The following is a 19368-nucleotide window of genomic DNA, read 5'->3' on the forward strand; positions in this document are numbered from 1 at the left end:
CCCACATCCAAAAACAGCTTACTTTCGTATCAAAGTCACACATGATACCGGTGAACTAATAAAGAAATTAACAGCTTTAGATTACGAAAAGCATTTAAGAATTTGAGAAAAATCACACAATGAAAAACAGACTACGACCTCCACATACAGTCTGTTCTCAATGGCCACTCCACTTGTTTTGTGAATATTACGCGAACCCGGAACTGAATTCTAGGATCCGGGCCCAGGTGGTAGAGTCAGCACAAGTTGTGCTGACAGAGACCGAAGGTAACATGAGGAGAGCAACCAACGCCGACGAAAATTGTAAAGTATCCGTAACTCTCAACTCATTTTAAATAACTCGTTATTGTTCCCAGAAGGCCTCTCTGACCCACTGGAATTCCCGATGAGGTAATAATAACCTGAATAAAAGGTACGTGAAAATGCGCCATAATCCCGGTAGTTTCCGACCTTTGACTGCCTCACTGACAAAACGGGGACAGAACATTTATAGTCGCATGGGGTCACTTTATTGCCAATGCGAGCACGGGTCACACGGGTTCACTGTTTTTTGAAAATACGATTTAGAGGCAACAATCTAAGACATTCGAATGGGCATGTAGACTGAAAAGCTATAGCGAGTGACGATTCACATTGAGAACGCATGCATGAGTTATGAATGTGACTTTGAGCGATATAATAAATCATATGATTGTTGCTTTACCAACAACGATATAAACCAGAGGCAATGACAAATGGAATATGAATGGATGTACGAACAGCATAGTTTTCAAGCTAGGCAACGTAACCTGACGGCATACAATACTAATGAAAGGTGCACTGATGTAATAAAAAAGCGGTGTGAATTATAACAAATACTATACTACCATACAGGGGTACAGATACCAGTTAGAAGACTAACATATCTGCCAAGTTTAAGAATATATCACCATTGATGCGAGAGTTGACCCTGACCTCGAGTTAGGGACGGTCAGTTAAAGTATTGCTATTTTTTAGTTGCTACGCTACAATTAGCGAAAAATGTTCCTGGTGAATTTAAACCAGTATACTAGTTGAATGTAAACCCACCTCCCCCATCCCCTTGTCTAGTCTATACGTTTTTTATTACAGGTACCTAGTGACCTTCAAGGAGCCAGAATAAATGACGCCTCCTATTTTGAAAAATAGCATACTAGGAAATACCTATATTGCTCACTACACATAGAGACGCCTTTGGCCTCTCCACATCCTGCACATTGGTCCTGAAGAAAGCCCGACTGACCTTTTGGCATCTGAGGGCTGAAACATGTCGACCTATTTTACGCATTACAATGTGAGAGAGTCATAATCACTCTCTGTCACTTAAATTAATTTTGTCTCCAAACCAGAACCAATAAACATACAAATCTGGTAACAAGAGATTTTTACACTTTTTCACCTCACTTTATCACGTACAAATCACTGATCACTACTGCTCTTAACTAAGGGTACAACCTCCTGGTGGAGGGTGCCAAAACAACTAAACCCAATGATTATGCACACGCGTGTGAGGGAAAGCAGAGAACCAAGATATACCGCTTGAACGGCCATCTGAAACACGTGCATGAGGGTTCTATTGGGACTGGTAAGAAGGAACACTGCATACCCTAGTAATGCAAGACAAGTGATCTTTCTCTATTGATTATATGATCTCAAACTTAAGGAAACTGATAGGATCACTCATTCCTTCTCCCCACACTTTGATTCTTTATAGTCATGATGCCCCTCCCCTCCTTCGGCAATTAATAGTTTACTATTATGTGCACTACATATATTGTTTATGCCAAGACATTATTTCAAGTGCATTTGTTTCAACACACGCATTTAACCAAAATCAGGATGCATGGGGGTTAATTTGTGCAGCACAGTAAATTTACATGCAAGAGATATGTCACTATTAGGATTCTATCTGTAAAGCAATTGGTAATCAATCTATGAGGCAGTAAAAATACTTTCTCAAGTCACTGTTACTGCACAGTGCTAATAAACTCGAATTTTACCTCAACACTGTAGTAATACATGTGTGAATGTGTGTTTCTTAGTTCAATCGCTCTAAATAATGTGTTATTTAGCCATATTTATTTTCACTGCCATAGTGTGCATATATATATATATATATATATATATATATATATATATATATATATATATATATATATATATATACACACACACTATATATATAGTTTATGTTTTAACCTAAGTGATTAAATATGGTGCCAAATTAGCTATCTGAAAATGGATAGTAATGTAAACAGTGATACATACCATCGTCAACATCATCATATATCTCTCCACCATTGCCAAAGCTGTCAAACAAAGAATGGTTTTGTTAGTATGGCCTGCATGTGCAGTCAGTTTGCATTTCAAGGGTAGAACGGTTAATAATATCAAGCAATAGGCTACTAAGATGTTGGTGCATATATATAGTTATATATATATATATATATTTCATTTAATTTATTTTCGTAGATTGTAATTGCCTCTTCCTCTGGAATTCGTGACCACTGTAATGCCATAAACAAGTTGCTTTATTCAAACTTTCAATTCAGCTCCGCTACCTTTGCTCAAAAAGGACATAACTTCTGTCATCCATACTTTCCAGTTCGAGATTCTCCTCCTCAGGCGATAGAATTACGCATCAGCGGAAGACAAAATTATACACCAGGACTGACTCAGATATGCAGCACGGAAAGGTAAATTATTCTGTGAAATGCGATACATTTTTTGTACATGTTAATATATTCTGGGCAAAGGTTTCACTACATTCCCAGCAGCATGTACCGTAAGCTTCACTAGCTTCTGATTCCCAGGAATGCTGCCTGGAATGGAATGTGACATATACCTCGGTCTCACATATACCCAATGCGTATTTATACACCGGGTACAGTTAAGCACTGGGGAAATGCAGCCCTATGTGCAAATGCACGTCTTTCTTTCCTTTTCTCCCCCACGTACAAAACATTCTCCCTGTGAAGAAACATTGTAATCTGAAAGCCTCGATGTGATTCTTTTTCATTTCCCCATGGAACGAGAGTTACTCCAGTCAAGTAGGAGAGGTGTGGCGCAGCGGCCGGAGCCGCTCACTCCGGAGCGCAGGTTATGCGATTCGATTCCATGCGGCAGATCAGCTCAGCATCAGGTGACTCTGGGCAATAGCTCACTTAATCTCACCAGAGCCTTGAAACTCTCCAGCGGTACTATATGTTTGCGCTTTATAAATACGAATGATTATTATTACAGTAAAACAGTAAAAATGGTCCGAAAGAGCCACAAACTCACAAGGGGTATACTTCTGTGTTATTTTACGCATTTGTGACGAAGAAGTGCTACAATTATGTATGCCAGTCAGGAATACTTCACTAATTTCTGACAGGAGCAGAGTAAGGCCTTTTCAACCATAAGCACGTGTTTACTATGGATTTACTCCTCCATGGCAGCCATGCACCTTTTCTTGTAGTTGCTGTCAATTCCGCCCGTATTGTCAGCACAGAATCCATTTCCTTCTCATTGTTTCTAACGAAATCCTTCATGGCAGCTCCTATTTCCACACCATAAGTTGCATTTTATAGAGCAAAAGTTTGAAGCCTCCGCCTGGGTGCTCTCCGCAGCCCCCCCTCCTCGCCCCCCCCCCAGTCTGTACAGTGGCACATGGCCATTGTAGAGTGGCCTGGCTAATATGTGGTAGATATCCGTCTGCGTGGTGAGAATAAATTCCTTTCAGGAATATTTATTGTGCATTAAAGCACTCGTTGTGCCCCTTGGAATGTTGATCGTGTACATTTCATCCAGTATATTATACAGAAATTTCACTTACAATGTTTATACCTCACATGAACTCCTAACAGGGCTCTAAAGAATCTTGAAATAAAGGCGGTCCGTTGTGAAGTTAAAGATGAATTTTGCTGAAAAGAGAAGTTTATATTTGCTAGGCGCATTGAAATGCTACAGTTAAACTGACAAAGGGAATAAAGCACACATATTGTGTTCTGGTTGTGTGGTGGACATTGTAGCTGAGTACAAGCTCAGCACATGGAGTAAATTGATACAGTGGTTTCTTATACCTGCTACTTTGAACAGCACCAATGATTCAATGGAGTGATTAACCATGTGTTTCTCTAGGCGCAGAGTGCTGGAGTGATGAGACTGCATTCTTCCAACATGGTAAACAAGCACTGGCAAAGTCAATAGACTACAGCCATGAAATCTATATTTTTTTGCTAATGCTTTTTATTTATGTGAGATGGCTGCTGTGAATCAGCGTGCTTTCATTGTAGCAATCTTTGATGTAAATAAAAACCAAAAAAATGTATTCAAAGATGGTTGTAGTGGTTGCTCATGCAGACATCTTTGAAAGTATTTTTTCTTATTTTTACAGTCATGCTTGAATAGGACTTATAAAAAATAAGTAATATTGTCACTGAAATATGCCAGCAGTGAACGTGCACACACCCGCAGTCATCTTAAACAGATAGTGGTTACTGATAGCAAGCAGCCCAAAATTAACAAGGGAGTGTTAGAAATGGGGGGTCTCTAGTTGCCAATGGTTTGCTCCTTTGGCCAATTAGGGACCCTTCTTCCTAGTCAGGGTAAGGGGGATACACTTCTAAAATAACCCCTGCTCACCCCCTTGGTAGCTTGGCAAGAGCTGACAGGCGTACCTCAGAGACAGTGTGTAAAGCATTTGTGCAAACCTACAGTAACACAGTGAAAACACTATATATGGATACCACACCAGTTTAGAAAACTAAGTTAACTTTATCTAAACCAAACAAGACCAAAAAGATAAAAATCCAACGTATCATAATGAAAGTATGACATTTACAAGGTAAGAACAGTTCTGTCAATAGAAAATTATGGATGCAAAACTTTCAACACAAAATACCTTTGATGCGTCAAAACTACAAGCAAAAAGGGTTGCAGGGAAGGTGATGCGTTGGTTCCTTACACTCAATCAGGGGACACAGCACACAGAAAAGTCCTTGTCCTTTCTTTGGCAGAAACAACCACTGCAGGCCAACCCCAGACAGCACACAGCAAAGGGCCAGTACTACTTCTTTTGTTTCTCCTGCTCTTCTCCTTGGCAAAGGTTCCTCTTGAATTCCAGAAGTGATCTAAAGTCCTGGGTTCTGGGCCCCAATATTTATACAGCATTTCTCTGTGTTTGCTTGTGGCAGAGAGGCTCTGTGCTCAGTCAAAACCAGTTCTGTCCTCTCTGGTCCAGATTCCACAAACCAGCAGAGGCATACAGGATAGGATGGCTAAGCAAATAAATACCTACTTTCTAAAAGTGGTATTTTCAAACCCACAATCTAAAAATCATCTTTACTAAAAGAAGCATTTTTATATCCCAAGTTTGGGCATACTAAACTCCATCTTTCTATCTTGTCCCAATGGGAAGTTACACTTATAAGATCAGGACATGTCACACGCATCAGTACATGTTCTGCCTTTCACATACACTCCACCCCGCTCACAGGGGAACATTGGGCCTACCTTAGTGGTAACTTACATGAAATAAAAGGGCAGGTTAGCGCCTGGCAAGTCTTGCCAGGTCGACATTGCAGTATAGACCTCGTGCAGACATTGCAGTGGCAGGTCCGAGACCCCTTTGAAAGGCTGCTTGTGTGGGTGGCACAATCAGTGCTGCAGGCCCACTCGCAGCATTTGATTTACAGGCCCTTGGCACACACAGTGTACTGGACTGGGGACTTAGCAGTAAATGAAATAAACCAATCATGGAAACACCAATCCATAATAACAATTTACACAGAGCATATGATTGCTTCTCAGCAGGCCAAACGCCATATTAGGGAGGAAAACCACTGGATATGGGAAGGCGAAGGGAGATAGACAACAACGTCATCCAATCATAATGAAGTGGCTGACCTAAAGATTGCTCTAGATACATGTAATATATTGGAAACAATAGATCTTCAAGAGATAGTTATTGCTATCTATAGCCAAGACCTAAAAAAAGGATTGGGAAAATCAACAGTGCCATTTAGAGAAAGTAAAAAGAAATCTGTGAAGTGAGATCAAAAGAAACAAGCATTGTCAAAGTCAATAGATTAACAAACTGATGGTATGGTGGTTATTTTGTACTTTTTTATTGCAAGCCTATGCCACCATAAAAAATTATAGTATGCTGTTGCTTAAACGTGCTCACCATATGCTTGCAATAACAATTTTTTTATTTAAAAAATACCATTTGGATATAAATATTAATAGAAGCCTGTGCATGCTTTCTAGCAGGCTTATAAACGTAACAGATATTAAAACTTGTTTTAGTTTCAATGCACATCAGACGAAAAATGTTTCTTATTGGCATTGAGAAATTGTACTGTTGACTTTCAGTTACTGTAATATGTAGACATAGTTCAAAATTTAAGGATGCCGCAAAATATAAACAAAGAAAGAATTATGAATTGAAAGACAAAATAATTGACAAAGTAGCAATTAAATATTGGCCCACCAGCCATGGCACTGCAGTGCATGTTTTAAGCAGATGTGATCAGGTACAATTGGGTCACTCACAGTGCTAGAGAGAAAGGCTGAAATGGGCTGACCTATGACTGCATTCTGTATGTTGTAGCGGGTGAAATCAAATTGTGAATGACAGTTGAACAGACAAATGTAAGAAGAGGGCTTATACAAAGCCCCTTTTTGTATGTACTGTTAATTTATGTATTTGCCATACAAGGTTCATAAAACAAGAACGTCAGGCATGATTAATGAAGTAACTGCACAAGCAATCCCCGCTCAAAAGGGGGCAACAAGCAGGGCACAGAGGACTAGAGAGAATATAGGGACACGTTCGTGCAATATCACTACATTTGCAAGCTAATCTGGAATCTGCTCCTGTGGGACTGAGTAGGGAAGGTGTAAAACTTTCCTTGAACTGCAGAAATTAGCCACACAACAAAAAAGAAGAAAAACATGTTACTGAACCATATTCGGCCAGAGGTTTAGAGTTTACATTTGTGATGGGTTTTTGACTCTGATGTTGCTGAAGGAGGTAAACATTGGGTCCAATAGGTTTCTGGCAGAGTGCTTGGGCCGGCAATGTGCTAGATGAGGCTGAGGTTTTCTAGCAGAGCCATGGAGTTTGGGTCTGTGCATTCAGCTTTCTGATGAGGATGAAGGCACTACTGTCAATATCAATGATGAGGTGTGTGACGGAGTATGTGATGTTGCTGGTAAGGCTGGTGTGGTGTCCCGGGGGTCTGTAGAGGAAGGGTCAGCACAGGGAAAGTTGTTTGTGGTACGTAGCTTGAACGTAAAATGCTCCATGTAGCTAGTGGAGAATCTTTTAGATGGCGGGGATGGATGTAGTGATGTCTGATACAGGGTTTGGTTTCGCCATTTTTCTGTAAGGAAGAACAATTCCGGGGCATGGTCGTGCAGCATGCCCCATATCTGTGTGGAGTGTTTGGTAAGCGATTTTAACGAGCTTGCAAGCGAGTGTAGAGTGCTGGGGGGGTGCTGGCTGGTTTGTGGGAGTATGAGCGAGTGGAGTGATGGGTGCTGTGGGTGCATGATTGTGGGAGAGTGCATGAGAATTTGCAGGAGATGCTGGTAAAAACTCCCTCGATGTTAGTGGTACAATGCAGCAACAGTGTGGCAAGTGGCAGCCAGGGTTGAGTGCATGGAGGAACGTGGCAGGGTATCAGTGGGTGGGATGAGGAGCAGTGTTCCTGGCGCTGGGCACAGTGCAGGTATGGAGGAGTGTAGACAGGCTTGCCTTTTGCGTGTTGCAACTGACAATAAGTAAGTCCTGGGAGGGGGGTGGAGTGCAGGTGGCGGTGCGTGGGGCAGAGAGGTGTGCTGAATGCAAGAGAGTGGGAGGTGGGAAAGGTGAGTTGTGCTGGGGAGAAAGAGTGGGAAATAAGGCAAAGAAAGGGGCAACGAGAATAGCACTAACACAGCAAAAGAAGCACAAATGAGCAACATAAGATAAAAGGTTACAACTAAGAGGCACACAAGAACAAAAGCAAGAGAGAGCAATCGGCCGAACATGGGAATAGTCATCAATTACAGGGGTTGAAGAGAGCAAAAACACAGAAAACAATTGCCAAAAACACACAGGAACAGTCAAAACTAAGGGGGGGGGGAAGCAAAAGACAGAAAAAACAATTGACACAAACAAAATAATGGTCACAATAAAAGGTGCAGAGGAGCAAAAAGACAGAAAGTAATAGGCACACACATGATAACAGTCGCAAAGAAGGGGTGCAAACAAAGGAACATAAAACAATGGGCAAAACACAAAAGAGAGCGAAAAACAATGGGCAGAGGCACAGTAAGAGTGGTGAGAAGAAAGAGCCTGAGAGAGGGAGAGACAGACGGAAAGATGTCAAGAAAGAGAGAGAAAGCAAGCAGGAGCGGATTGAGGTGGCAGTCCCGGGTGCATGAGCCGAATTCGAAAGGGCCTAGCCAGGCTGGAGGACCAGGCACAAGTAAGGCTGGGCGGAGTTGGGAGGGGCGGGCTATATACCTGCTTATGACCTGCACAGATCATGCCTTCATCAGCTCCAGCGTCCCAGTCCTGCACCATCACAGATCTCCCACCACTGTCACAGCTGGGAAAAGGATGTACGTTGTTACAACGCGATGTTTTACATCGCAGTACTTTACGACGCATGTTTTACAACGCAAGTCGTTAACACGACTTGCGTTGTTGGGGGCTGGATAGTGAATAGTTTAATTTACTATTCCAACTCCAGTCCCCATGGATAGTAGGGAAGGAGTTGGAAAGTAAATTAAACTATTTACTATCCTGGAGCGCCCCCCAGCGCAATTAGTTGTTACAACTTGCGTTGTAAAAGTTGCGTCGTAAGGGAACTGCGGTGTAACATCCGCGTTGTAACGGATGTTCCCCCTGGAAAAATATCACTGAAAAGGACTGGGCTCTGGGCTTCCACCCTTTCTGCATACTGGCCCGAGCACACCAGCAGCATGCCGAAAGCCATCAGTTACTTCAACTGCTAGATCAAGGCATGACCCGAAACCCTGATCCCCCCAAGTGCAACCCAGCTGCAGAAGCCTGACCACACCAGCTGGTATACAGACGAACGTAGGATGTTGAAATGCCACTGCAAGCAATTGGAATATAAGTGGTGAATAAGCCAAGATATTCAGACAAATATCTATGTCTTCCAATCTGCCCTAAAACGATCCCACCAGCAGATCTGGATTACCAAGAGCAAAATTCTTGCAGACCGCATTGACGCCAGCATGATCAGCAGCAGAGAGATCTTTGCCATTGTCAAAGAGTTCACTGTGCCTCTGACCAGTAATATCACCACATCCCAAAACCTCTGCAACAAGCTCTATGAATTCTTCTGTTACAAAATCACCTCCATATAAAGCAACTTCGACCCTAAACCATACTCATCACCCTGGCAACTCAACTTTCCATTGCAGCCAAATAACAAACACTGACCTCATGACCGATATCACCACTGAAGAAACTGCTGCTACCATGAAGTCCATACCACAAAGTCTATCTACTTTCTGGCCCCATCTGCCCCCACCACACCTTCACCAAAAGACTTCTTCTGTTTAGCAAAGCTTTATCACCCAAACTCAATTCCTCCATCGACTCCGCTAAATTCCCAGAAACCTGAAAACACACCACCATTATTCCCCTGCTCAGGAAACCATCTGCTGACCCAGTCACACTCAACAACTGGAAACCGATCTCCCTCCTATTATATACGGCCAAGGTACTAGAGAAGCTCATCAACTCAGAAACCACAAGCGCCTTGACACAATGCAGTTCTGTTTCAGGCCCTTATAGTACAGAAATAGTACTCACTGCTGTCAGAGGTGACATCATCATGGTCCAAGCCAGAAGAAACAGCAGCCCTCATCCTTCTTGACCTCTCTGTGGCATCCAAGGGCCCAATTTGATCTAGAACTGCTTCTTCTTAGCAGACAGAACACAAGCTGTCAGCCTGGCACTGTACTCCTTGGAAGCCCACAAACTCATCTGTGGAGTACCTCAAGGTTAATCTCTTAACCCCACCCTCTTCAATGCTTACATGATCCCTCTGACCAACGTCATAAAATATCAACATCCTCTCTTATGTGTCTCAGACAAGACCTACAACACGTTGAACAAGTTCACTGCCCGCCTGACCAAAATTGCTAACTGGATGAAAGCATACTGTCTCAAGCTCAGCACTATCAAGACAGAAGTAGTGATCTTGAATATATGACTTTACTACGCCATCTATTACCCCGCAGTAGGTTACAACGTGGATGTTACATCGTCCGCGTTGTTACCACTCATGGCTTTACATTGCAAGTCGTTTCGACGACTTGCGCTAGATGGCGCGCTGCACTTAAGAATAGGATAAATTACTATTCCTACTACAGTTAGCGCAACAGCAGGGAATGTGTTGGATTTTAAATCTAACACATTCCTTGGTGCTGTGCGCCATCTAGCTCAAGTCATTGAAACAACTTGCAATGTAATGCCATGCGTGGTAACAAAGCGGACGATGTAAAGTCCGCGTTGTTATCTACCTGCATGGTATTACCAGCGTTGTAAACACTGTTTCCCAGTGATCTTCATTAAGAACATCTTGCCTTAGGGCTCCAATTGGTTGCTGGCTGAGGTCAGTCCCACACCGATGCCCAGAACCTCGGAATCCTCATTGACAGCACACTTTTAATGTTCACATAAGTCAACATCATTACTGCATCCTGTTCCTGCCCTGAAGATGCTACGAAAAATCTTCAAACGGCTGCAAAGCAACATGAGAAAAAATGTCACTCACGCCCTAGTCACCAGCAATTTGGACTACAGAAACACCCTCTATGTTGGTATCACCAAGCAATTCATTAGAAGACTACAAACCATTCAGAGCACAGCAGCCAGACTCATACTCAACCCTCAATGGAGAACTCAGATCACACAGCACCTCAGGGAGCTCGAATATACAAATGTGCCCATTTCAAACTCCTAACTCACAAGTTCAAGGCACTACACAACTTAGGCGCATTCCAACTGAATAATTCCATCTCGTGCCACCAACCACCCAGGCACCTCCACTCTGCGGGACTTCAACTCACAAATATCCCACACATACACAGAACCAGATTCAGAGGATGGGCCTTCTCTTTCGATGCTTCTAAAGGGTGGAGTGACCTTCCACTACACATCAGAGCCGCCTCCTCCCTTCTTGAATTCCTCAAGAAGCTGAAGATCTGCCTATTCAAATAACCACCATGACATAGGCAAGGGTAGGCACACACAACTTCTCAATGCCAGTATACCCTAGCATGTGATAATCCACTATACAAATACGCAGAACATAGCATGACGGGAAGGGGTTGTGAAAGCATTATGAGTACTTTTCATCCAAAACTTGCAAAATATGAGCAAATGAAATTTGCATCTGCTATTAACATCAGAGAAATCATGCACAGCTACATCATTTGACATAATTTTGCACTTTCACTAATTCACCCTTTAAAATTATAGCACAGATTATCTATGTGTGTTATCTGCCTGAATTTAGAATGCACGTTTTATGTTGCCCATAGTTCACTTCAAAGGAGATAACAGAAGTTACCAGGGTATACCTGAAGGTATAATGAAATTATATTGGAACAGGTATAACTAAACAGCCACATCGTCCTAATTTACAAACAAACATTGGTGCACAAGTGATTATATAGTCAATGGGAGTTAATATTTGCTATCGCACATAACCCAGGGACAGGGGGAAACAGTGTAAGTTTCTCTAACACACTAGGCCTTACAGCAAGTGCAGTCAGAATAGGAATGCCCGGTTACTCACCACTCACCAGTAATCTTCATTACTCGGAGTCCTGGTCTTTCCGTTCCCTGCCTTACTCATGAGCAGTTGGCCTGGTCCACAGAAACTATTACCTAGCTGAGATCAAAATACTTTCCCCAATATGGCACTGCCTACCCAGCATGCATAAAGGGGGAAGCATGTCACTAGGACATCCTGAGATTACCAAAGAAACTCATAAGAAAGAAAAACAAAAAAACTGTCACCATAAACAGAAACCAAGGAGGGAGGGAAGGGCTTGGGAATGGAATGGGAAGACCAGGACTCAGAGTACTGAACATTACTGGGGAGTAACTGGGCATTACCTCCTCATCTGTCTTCCCATCCCATTCTTTATGCATGAGCCCATACCCAAGCGCATGGTGATTCATCCACATTGAAACCAAGGATGATGCAACAGACATGAAAGGCAATGCAAAAAAAAGCATAAACCCCAGATCACTTGCAGCCGACAAAACATGAGCGGCAAACTGGTTGATACAGCCATCCCCAACCAAAGACTGTAGTGGGAAACCAAAGTGTGAGGAAAAGTCCACAAAGGAGCAGTACAAATGACATGCAGTGACGCACCCTGAAACAATGCCAAGGATGAGGAATACAACACCCAGTAAGTCAAAAGGGACAAAGGAGGCACAAGACCCCACCCAGAGAGACCACAGGCAACACATAAGGAAGCCACCACCCAAATGCACAGGAAATCCAAGCAGAGGCAGAGGGCCTACAACTCATCCAGAGAACGGAGAACCACAACCTCTGGAGAAGATGTGGCAGGAAAAAACACCAAAAGGACAAATCCCTCAAGACTAAAAAAACCAGGTGTGCAAAGTAGGACCAGGCAATGCCAGAAGCACAAATGGAAGACCTCCTGTGGGGACCGCAGAGGAGGGGACAGGACTCAGAAGCAAAAAAACTCAGCAAAAAGCGAGCCACCAACAGAGAGAAAGAAGACATAACAGAGCCCCAGAAAGCCAAAATGGAGACCCACCGGGTACGGAGAAGGGAGGTCGGCAGGCCCAACAGAAAACCTCACAGAAAACAGGAGACGGATCCGTCCCCCAACACCAAGAACCACAAGAACCAAAGCTCTACCAATGACGACTGCAAGACACCATGGTCGAAGATCCATGAGAGAACCGGATGGTCTGAGTCACTGCAAGTGAACAACCCCGCGCCAACAGGGACAACCTCACAAGAGCCAAACACCCAGCCAAAGGGAGAGAGGACGGGCTGAAAAGAGGAGAAAGCAGCAGAGATGGGTGTATGGGAACTCGTGAATGCAGAAAAGCAGTCAAACCCTTGACAATGGGAAACCACAGTCTCAAGACAAGTAATAAAGAACAATCAGAAGAACCGCCACCAAAACCTCCTAAATTCCCTGAGGACCCGGGAAAGCAAGGGTCATGGGATGAGGAAAGCATTGAACACCCAGGTCTAACCATGAGGGAATCAGGCTGCAAACAGATGATGAAGGGCCAATTCTGTCCAGCCAAACAGACCCAACCAGGGAAGGTCGAACCAGGAAAGAAATGACCGAAAGAGAAGAGGCATACCCATTCGAAAAGAAACCGCAGGCCCCTTCACCAGCCCTGGAACAGAGACCGCCAGGAGAGAGAGGAGACTCCTCAAGGCCCACAAATCAGCCAATCCCCTCGAGAAAAGAGAAAACAGAGACCGGTCGACTGAGGCATGAATAACCTAGATGGCTGTCCGAACACAGATAGCACAGGCCAAAAGAGAGGAGCGAAACAAAGACAGTGCCTAAACAACGCCATCAAAACCCTCCAATACGAAGACTGAAGAGCCCAGAAAGGGATCAAACAAAAAAGAAAGAAACCAACAACCCCCCTTGACAACACACTAAAGAACCATGGCACTAGGGCGTCCATCGAAATCACACCCCTTGACCCCCGACAGATGGGAGGAAACAAAAGCTCGAACTGCAGCCAATGGCTACCAGAAGGAAAAAGGAGAGACCCCCTCCTGCACCAAACCCCTTGCAGGAGGGGCAGACCCAACTAAGGACCCATGGGGAGGGCGTCTGGCTACAGCCACCACTGCTCATCATGCCAAACCTGGTGAGCAGGTGCACCCAATGTTGGAGACACCACCAATGGAAAAACAGCTGAAAATACATCCACAGGAAAATGCTGTGACTTAAATCAAGGGTAAAAGGAATTGTCCACCAACTGACATACATGAGAAAGCACCCATACAACATAACATGTGTAAGCGCAAAGAGCACATACACCCAGAAGGGCACTGATGTGCGAAACAACAGAAGTTTATCGCAACCCAACACAATGGGACTCAAAAGATTGACCACAGAAGAATAAAAAGGCTGAGGGGACTCACCTGGATGAGATCCTGGGACCGGAGCCAAATACAGGTCTTTACAGGAGTCGCATAAGTCCACCCATCCGCCAGACTCAGCCTGAACAGCAGAATGCAAGGGCATACACTCAGGCACAATCCAGTCGAAATCAGGCAATAAAACAATCAAAAACAACCTCAGCAGAGTGAGAGGGGTGCAGGGAGGACTACCAGAGGGGAGAACCAGAAGATGACAGTTCCCACACACCTCCTCTGCAAAGAGAAAGAAGGAAAGACAAACAGCCAGGCAACGAGGCAAGGGGCCGATGCGCAAGATGAGGGGAGACCAGAGGCCACTAAGACGCCACAGCAGATCAGCCAGAGCAGAACCCTAAACAAAAGGACCCCTCCAGACCACCTCTGGGTCACCGCCCCATGAATCCCATAAGGCCAAACACATCCCGCTTGGGGACCCAAAGTGGTGGATGCCTGGGATTAACAGCCCGCAGCCATAAACATGGCCCAAAGAAATTGCACATTCACCCCTCGGGGCAAGTGGACACTCATCGAAAAGTATTCATAGTGACATAGCTCCAAGGAACTCGTTAAATCAAACTCCAGAAGAATGAAACCCTAAGTGGGCTTGCTGATAGGTGAACCTGTGCCCATGGGGTGAAACGATAGGCATTGGAGTGGACGCAACAGTCCCCAGAACCACCAGACCCAGCCTCTGATGGCTTCATTGTAACAACAGCCACAAACTAACAACCCCGAGTGATCGGGATGCTAAATACACGAGGTAGCAAAGCCTACCTCCTGCACAATACTATAGGATGGCATCCGGAGAGGTCAGATGGGGCAGAGCCAATCTAATGTAAACCCCAAACGACAAGCGGGGGTAAACAAATCAGGCTTCAACAAACCTAGCCCCTCACCACAAAGACCACTTTGCGAGTCCTGGCTAGAGGGAAATAACCAGTTGAGGGGCGATGTGTAGTTAATAAGGAGCGGTGTAATAAGAGAGGAAAGACAGAGTCGATAAGCTCAGTACGGCAGCTTTTCATGTGGGGTGGGTGGGATATGAAATATGCTGCGTGTGGTCCCATACACTGAGAAGGAAAGGACATGCAACCCTTTGTTGTTCTAAAATGGATTTGTTGAACTTGAACTGATTGTAAATTTCAAATGCGGAAGTGTAAACTTTAAAATGTTAGACTTTGAAGCCTGAGGGGCAAGTATGTGACGTCAGTAGAACTGTAAAATATTTGCACACCAAACAAGGTAGATTCTTCCTTAAAAATTACAAACGTCCTTGGCAAATGACCATAAGCCACAAGCGAGACTTTGCACCCCGTGTTGTAGTCAGTAAACAGAACGTATCAAGTCGGAAACAGAGGGTCTTTTTTATCTACGGCGGAACCCCAAAATACAAACCATTAAAGGTGCGGTGCTGCCGACTCTAGGCCTATGGATCGATTATGGTGTCACATGGTAGAAGGCCATTTACCCGTAACGCCAACATTGGGTTTACGGAACAAGTGCCGGTGCTCGCGCCAGAACGTGGGTTTCAGCCTTTGTATTCTATGCTGGTACATCTTACAATTTAGCTGCATTGGACAACTGTATGATTTGGACGTCGAAAGGGCTCCACTGGGTCCAATGCGATCCACAACAATAAAATCTGACCTGCACGTGAAACGGCACACTTCTATTCAACGAGCTCACTCCCGTGACTCACATACGTTCTAGAATGTCCAGCTTACCGTCTTGCTGTTTTTTAATGTGCATTTTGACCTGTTCAAATGGCTTTTATACATCCTCTGATTTACGAAAACATATGGGGTCTGAAACCTTGGGTCTACGACTTTCGCAATGCTAATTCATATGAGCTAAACGCGTGTAAGCATTGCCAAACAACACAGGTGAATGCGAGCTAGTCATTAAGAGTACGCGGTGCTCACACTGAGGAGGAATATGGACAAGGAATAAGGAGGCCCAGATTTTTCAAAAGCAATCTGTTATATACACTCAGCACTGGCAAACCCCACAGCCAAGGTTCTTGAATCCGCAGCAGACATTTCAACGTGATTCCCAAAAATAAAATATAATGTGGCCTAGCTTTCAAAGCAATTTCATTTATGTTTACAAATCACACTTAAAGATGGCTGCCGTCTTTGGGATTTGTAAAAATAAAAAAATGCATTTTCAAAATATGCCTACTATGCATGTGCCTACGAAAAAGCATTTTAAGATGGATGCCTGTGAGCAGCCTGGCTGGAGGACAACATTATAGATTCGGAAGCGGCAAAGAAAAACGGAGTGGGGAGTAGGAAAGGGTACGGGGTTAAATAAGAGAAAGGGTAAAAAAAGAGAGAGGGAACAGGAGCCGAGAGAAGGAGACAAAATACTTCTTCAAATGCACTGCATTCAGCAATAAAAGGAAACACCAACAGCAATAGAAATATTCACCAGCCATTGAAAATAGTGTGAGACCGTAATGTTCCTGGGCGGGACAAACACAAGAGCAGGGAGGAAAACCATGGAATCAGGAGGAGGGAACTGAAATAGACAACAAAGCTGTCCAATCATGAACGTGCCGCTGACCCAAAGCCAACACTATGTACAGGTAATGTGTTGGCAACAATAGGTCTTCAACATGCAGCTACAGCTGTCTGCAGCTGAGGGCTAAAAATGAGACACAATACAGAATGGGGTCGCCAGAGATGGCGTAACGAAAACGCTGTGGCGTTGTATATACCTGTCCAAGACTGCTGGTTATAGCTCTGAAACGGTTCAGGTGTTGTCTGGTGCGGAGCGCTCTTTCCTGAGTACCATGGTGGTAACAGTAGCATTAATCAAGCTTCTCATCTCTTTTTTCTCAAAAACTCTGGAGACCGACCAGCCTGTCACTCAACCTCCTCGTCGCCTGAGGGGGCTGTGGCATCGGCCTGGCTTTACCCATCGGAGCCACCCCAGTCAGTTCTTTTTGAGGCCACTGTAGCATGGAACTGGTCAGTCCAAGTGCCCCTCTCTCTTTGTCAAGGCAGGTGTGCATGCCGCACAATATGCAGGGTGGACCACCTCAGCTCCAGTCTGGCTCCTACACAGAACACGAAACAACAGGCTGCCGATTCCAGATGCATAAGCACAGCCCTGCAGATGCACAGAGCGTCAGTCCATCCTTCTGCTGTGACAATTAACACCTGTGCCGAGAGAGTCCTTAGCCGCTTCAGTGTGAAAGTGGTCACCCATGCAACAATGCCCAGGTATGTGACAGGCCATGGCACACCACCACCCAATACCCAGTCAGAGGGTATTTTGTCATCTTCCTGCCTCCACCACGCCTCCACCAGAAAGACAACAGTATTTATGCACCCATAGCTGGCAATGCTCCATTCTGCTTAGAATGGCATTTATACATTCCCAGCGGGCCCATGTGTGACATTTCAATGCCTTTGATGTGGTACTCCTTTCCTTTCAGCCATAGGGTGTCTATAAATGCAGAGAAAATGGGCATTTCTTTGGATGTCATTATGGTGGTATAATAGTCACAAAATGCAGCTGTTTGTACTGTTCCCGTAAGGGTTCATGTATGCCTTGTGCAAAGGTTCTGACTGCTACAGTGGGTGAAAAGTAATCCTACACATGCCATTGTGTGATCCCATGTTTACTTATAAATAAAACATGTTTCGCTTGGTTTTTCAGTGGTATTTTTAACCTAAACTACTTAAATCTGCAGCTGTAGCACCAGAGGCTTGATGTCATATCTTCAGACTTTGTATATGTCTGTGTTATGGATCACTTAAATGTAATAAGCTGCTATAATGTATGTCTGATTACAACTAATACTGAAAAACAAAAAGCAAGAACAATATGTTTTATATATTACAAAGTTAATATATCAGTTTGTTCTATATTTGAAGATCATTCAGTCAATCAAACAGCATTTGTAAAGCGCAACAACTGTCACCCCAGGGGTTTCTGGGTGCTGTGTCTCCGTCGAAGAGCCAGGTCGTGAGTCTCTAGCTCAGGGGTACTCATAGTACAGCCTGCGAGCTGCCAGCGGCCCGGCAAGCCTTCTCTGGTGGCCCGCGGACCTTGCAGACAATTTACCTTTGTTTTAAAAAAAATACATAAAAAATAAAGAGTGTCAGCAAACACTGCGCACCGTGACTCTGAAAGACTCTGCTGCTCTGTGGGGGCCGGGCATTCCAGTGATAGTCATTGTTCAGCTGCAGGGGCGCTAAGAGGTGAAATACAAAAGCCTCATTAACATACAAATGGTTTTTTAAAGACCTGTGAAGTGCTCGGGTGCGGCTGTGTGTGTTTGTTCCAGGAAGCTGTCTCAGCCCGGGCACACACAAGCAGGGTGAGATGAAGAGGGTAACAGAGGGAGGTAGAGGGAGGGAGACGGAGGGAGGGAGGGAGGGAAAGGGAGAGAGACAGAGGGAGAGCGAGGGAGGGAGAGGGAGAGAGAGCGAGGGAGGGAGGGAAAGGGAGGGAGAGCGAGGGAGGGAGGGAAAGGGAGGCAGACGCAGACAGAGGGAGCGAGAGCGAAGGAGGGATGTGGAGGGAGGGAGACAGGGAGGGAGGGAAAAGTAGGGGGAGGGAGAGCGAAGAAGGGAGGGAGGGAAAGGGTGGGAGAGCGAGGGAGAGCGAGGGAGGGAGGGAAAGGGAGGCAGACAGAGGGAGAGCGAGGGATGGAGGGAAATTGAGGGGGGAGAGCAAGGGAGGGAAAAGCAGGGAGAGGGAGGGAAAGGGCGGCAGAGGGAGAGCGAGGAAGGGAGGGAAAGGAGGGAGGGAAAGGGAGACAGACACAGACAGGGAGAGTGAGGGAGGGAGGGAAAGGGAGGCAGACACAGACAGAGGGAGAGTGAGGGAGGGAGGGAAAGGGAGGGAGAGCAAGGGAGGGAGGGAAAGGGAGGCAGACAGAGGGAGAGCGAGGGAGGGAAATGGAGGCAGACAGAGGGAGAGGGAGGGAGGGAAAGGAGTGAGGGAAAGGGAGGCAGACAGGGAGAGCGAGGGAGGGAAAGGGAGGGGGAGGAGAGCGAGGGAGGGAAAGGGAGGGAAAGGGAGGCAGACAGAGAGAGAGCGAGGGAGGGAGGGAAAGGGAGGCAGACAGAGGGAGACCGAGGGAGGGAGGGAAAGGAGGGAGGGAAAGGGAGGCAGACAGAGGGAGAGCGAGGGAGGGAAGCAAAGGAGGGAGGGA

At 45.1% G+C, this 19368-nt stretch overlaps 1 protein-coding gene across 4 annotated transcripts in view; it reads right to left on the reverse strand.

Annotated features, from left to right (window-relative positions):
* The window catches only part of FYB1 (FYN binding protein 1), a 710353-nt gene that overhangs the window by 9525 nt on the left and 681460 nt on the right, over positions 1-19368 (reverse strand). For all 4 annotated transcript variants that reach the window (XM_078674989.1, XM_078674991.1, XM_078674987.1 and 1 more), the window contains one exon: positions 2287-2327. In XM_078674989.1, coding sequence (XP_078531115.1) covers positions 2287-2327 — 41 coding nt within the window. The remainder of the gene's footprint in view (positions 1-2286; positions 2328-19368) is intronic.

The sequence above is a fragment of the Lissotriton helveticus genome, chromosome 2_1 (assembly GCF_964261635.1).
Source record: "Lissotriton helveticus chromosome 2_1, aLisHel1.1, whole genome shotgun sequence".
Classification (NCBI taxonomy): domain Eukaryota; kingdom Metazoa; phylum Chordata; class Amphibia; order Caudata; family Salamandridae; genus Lissotriton; species Lissotriton helveticus.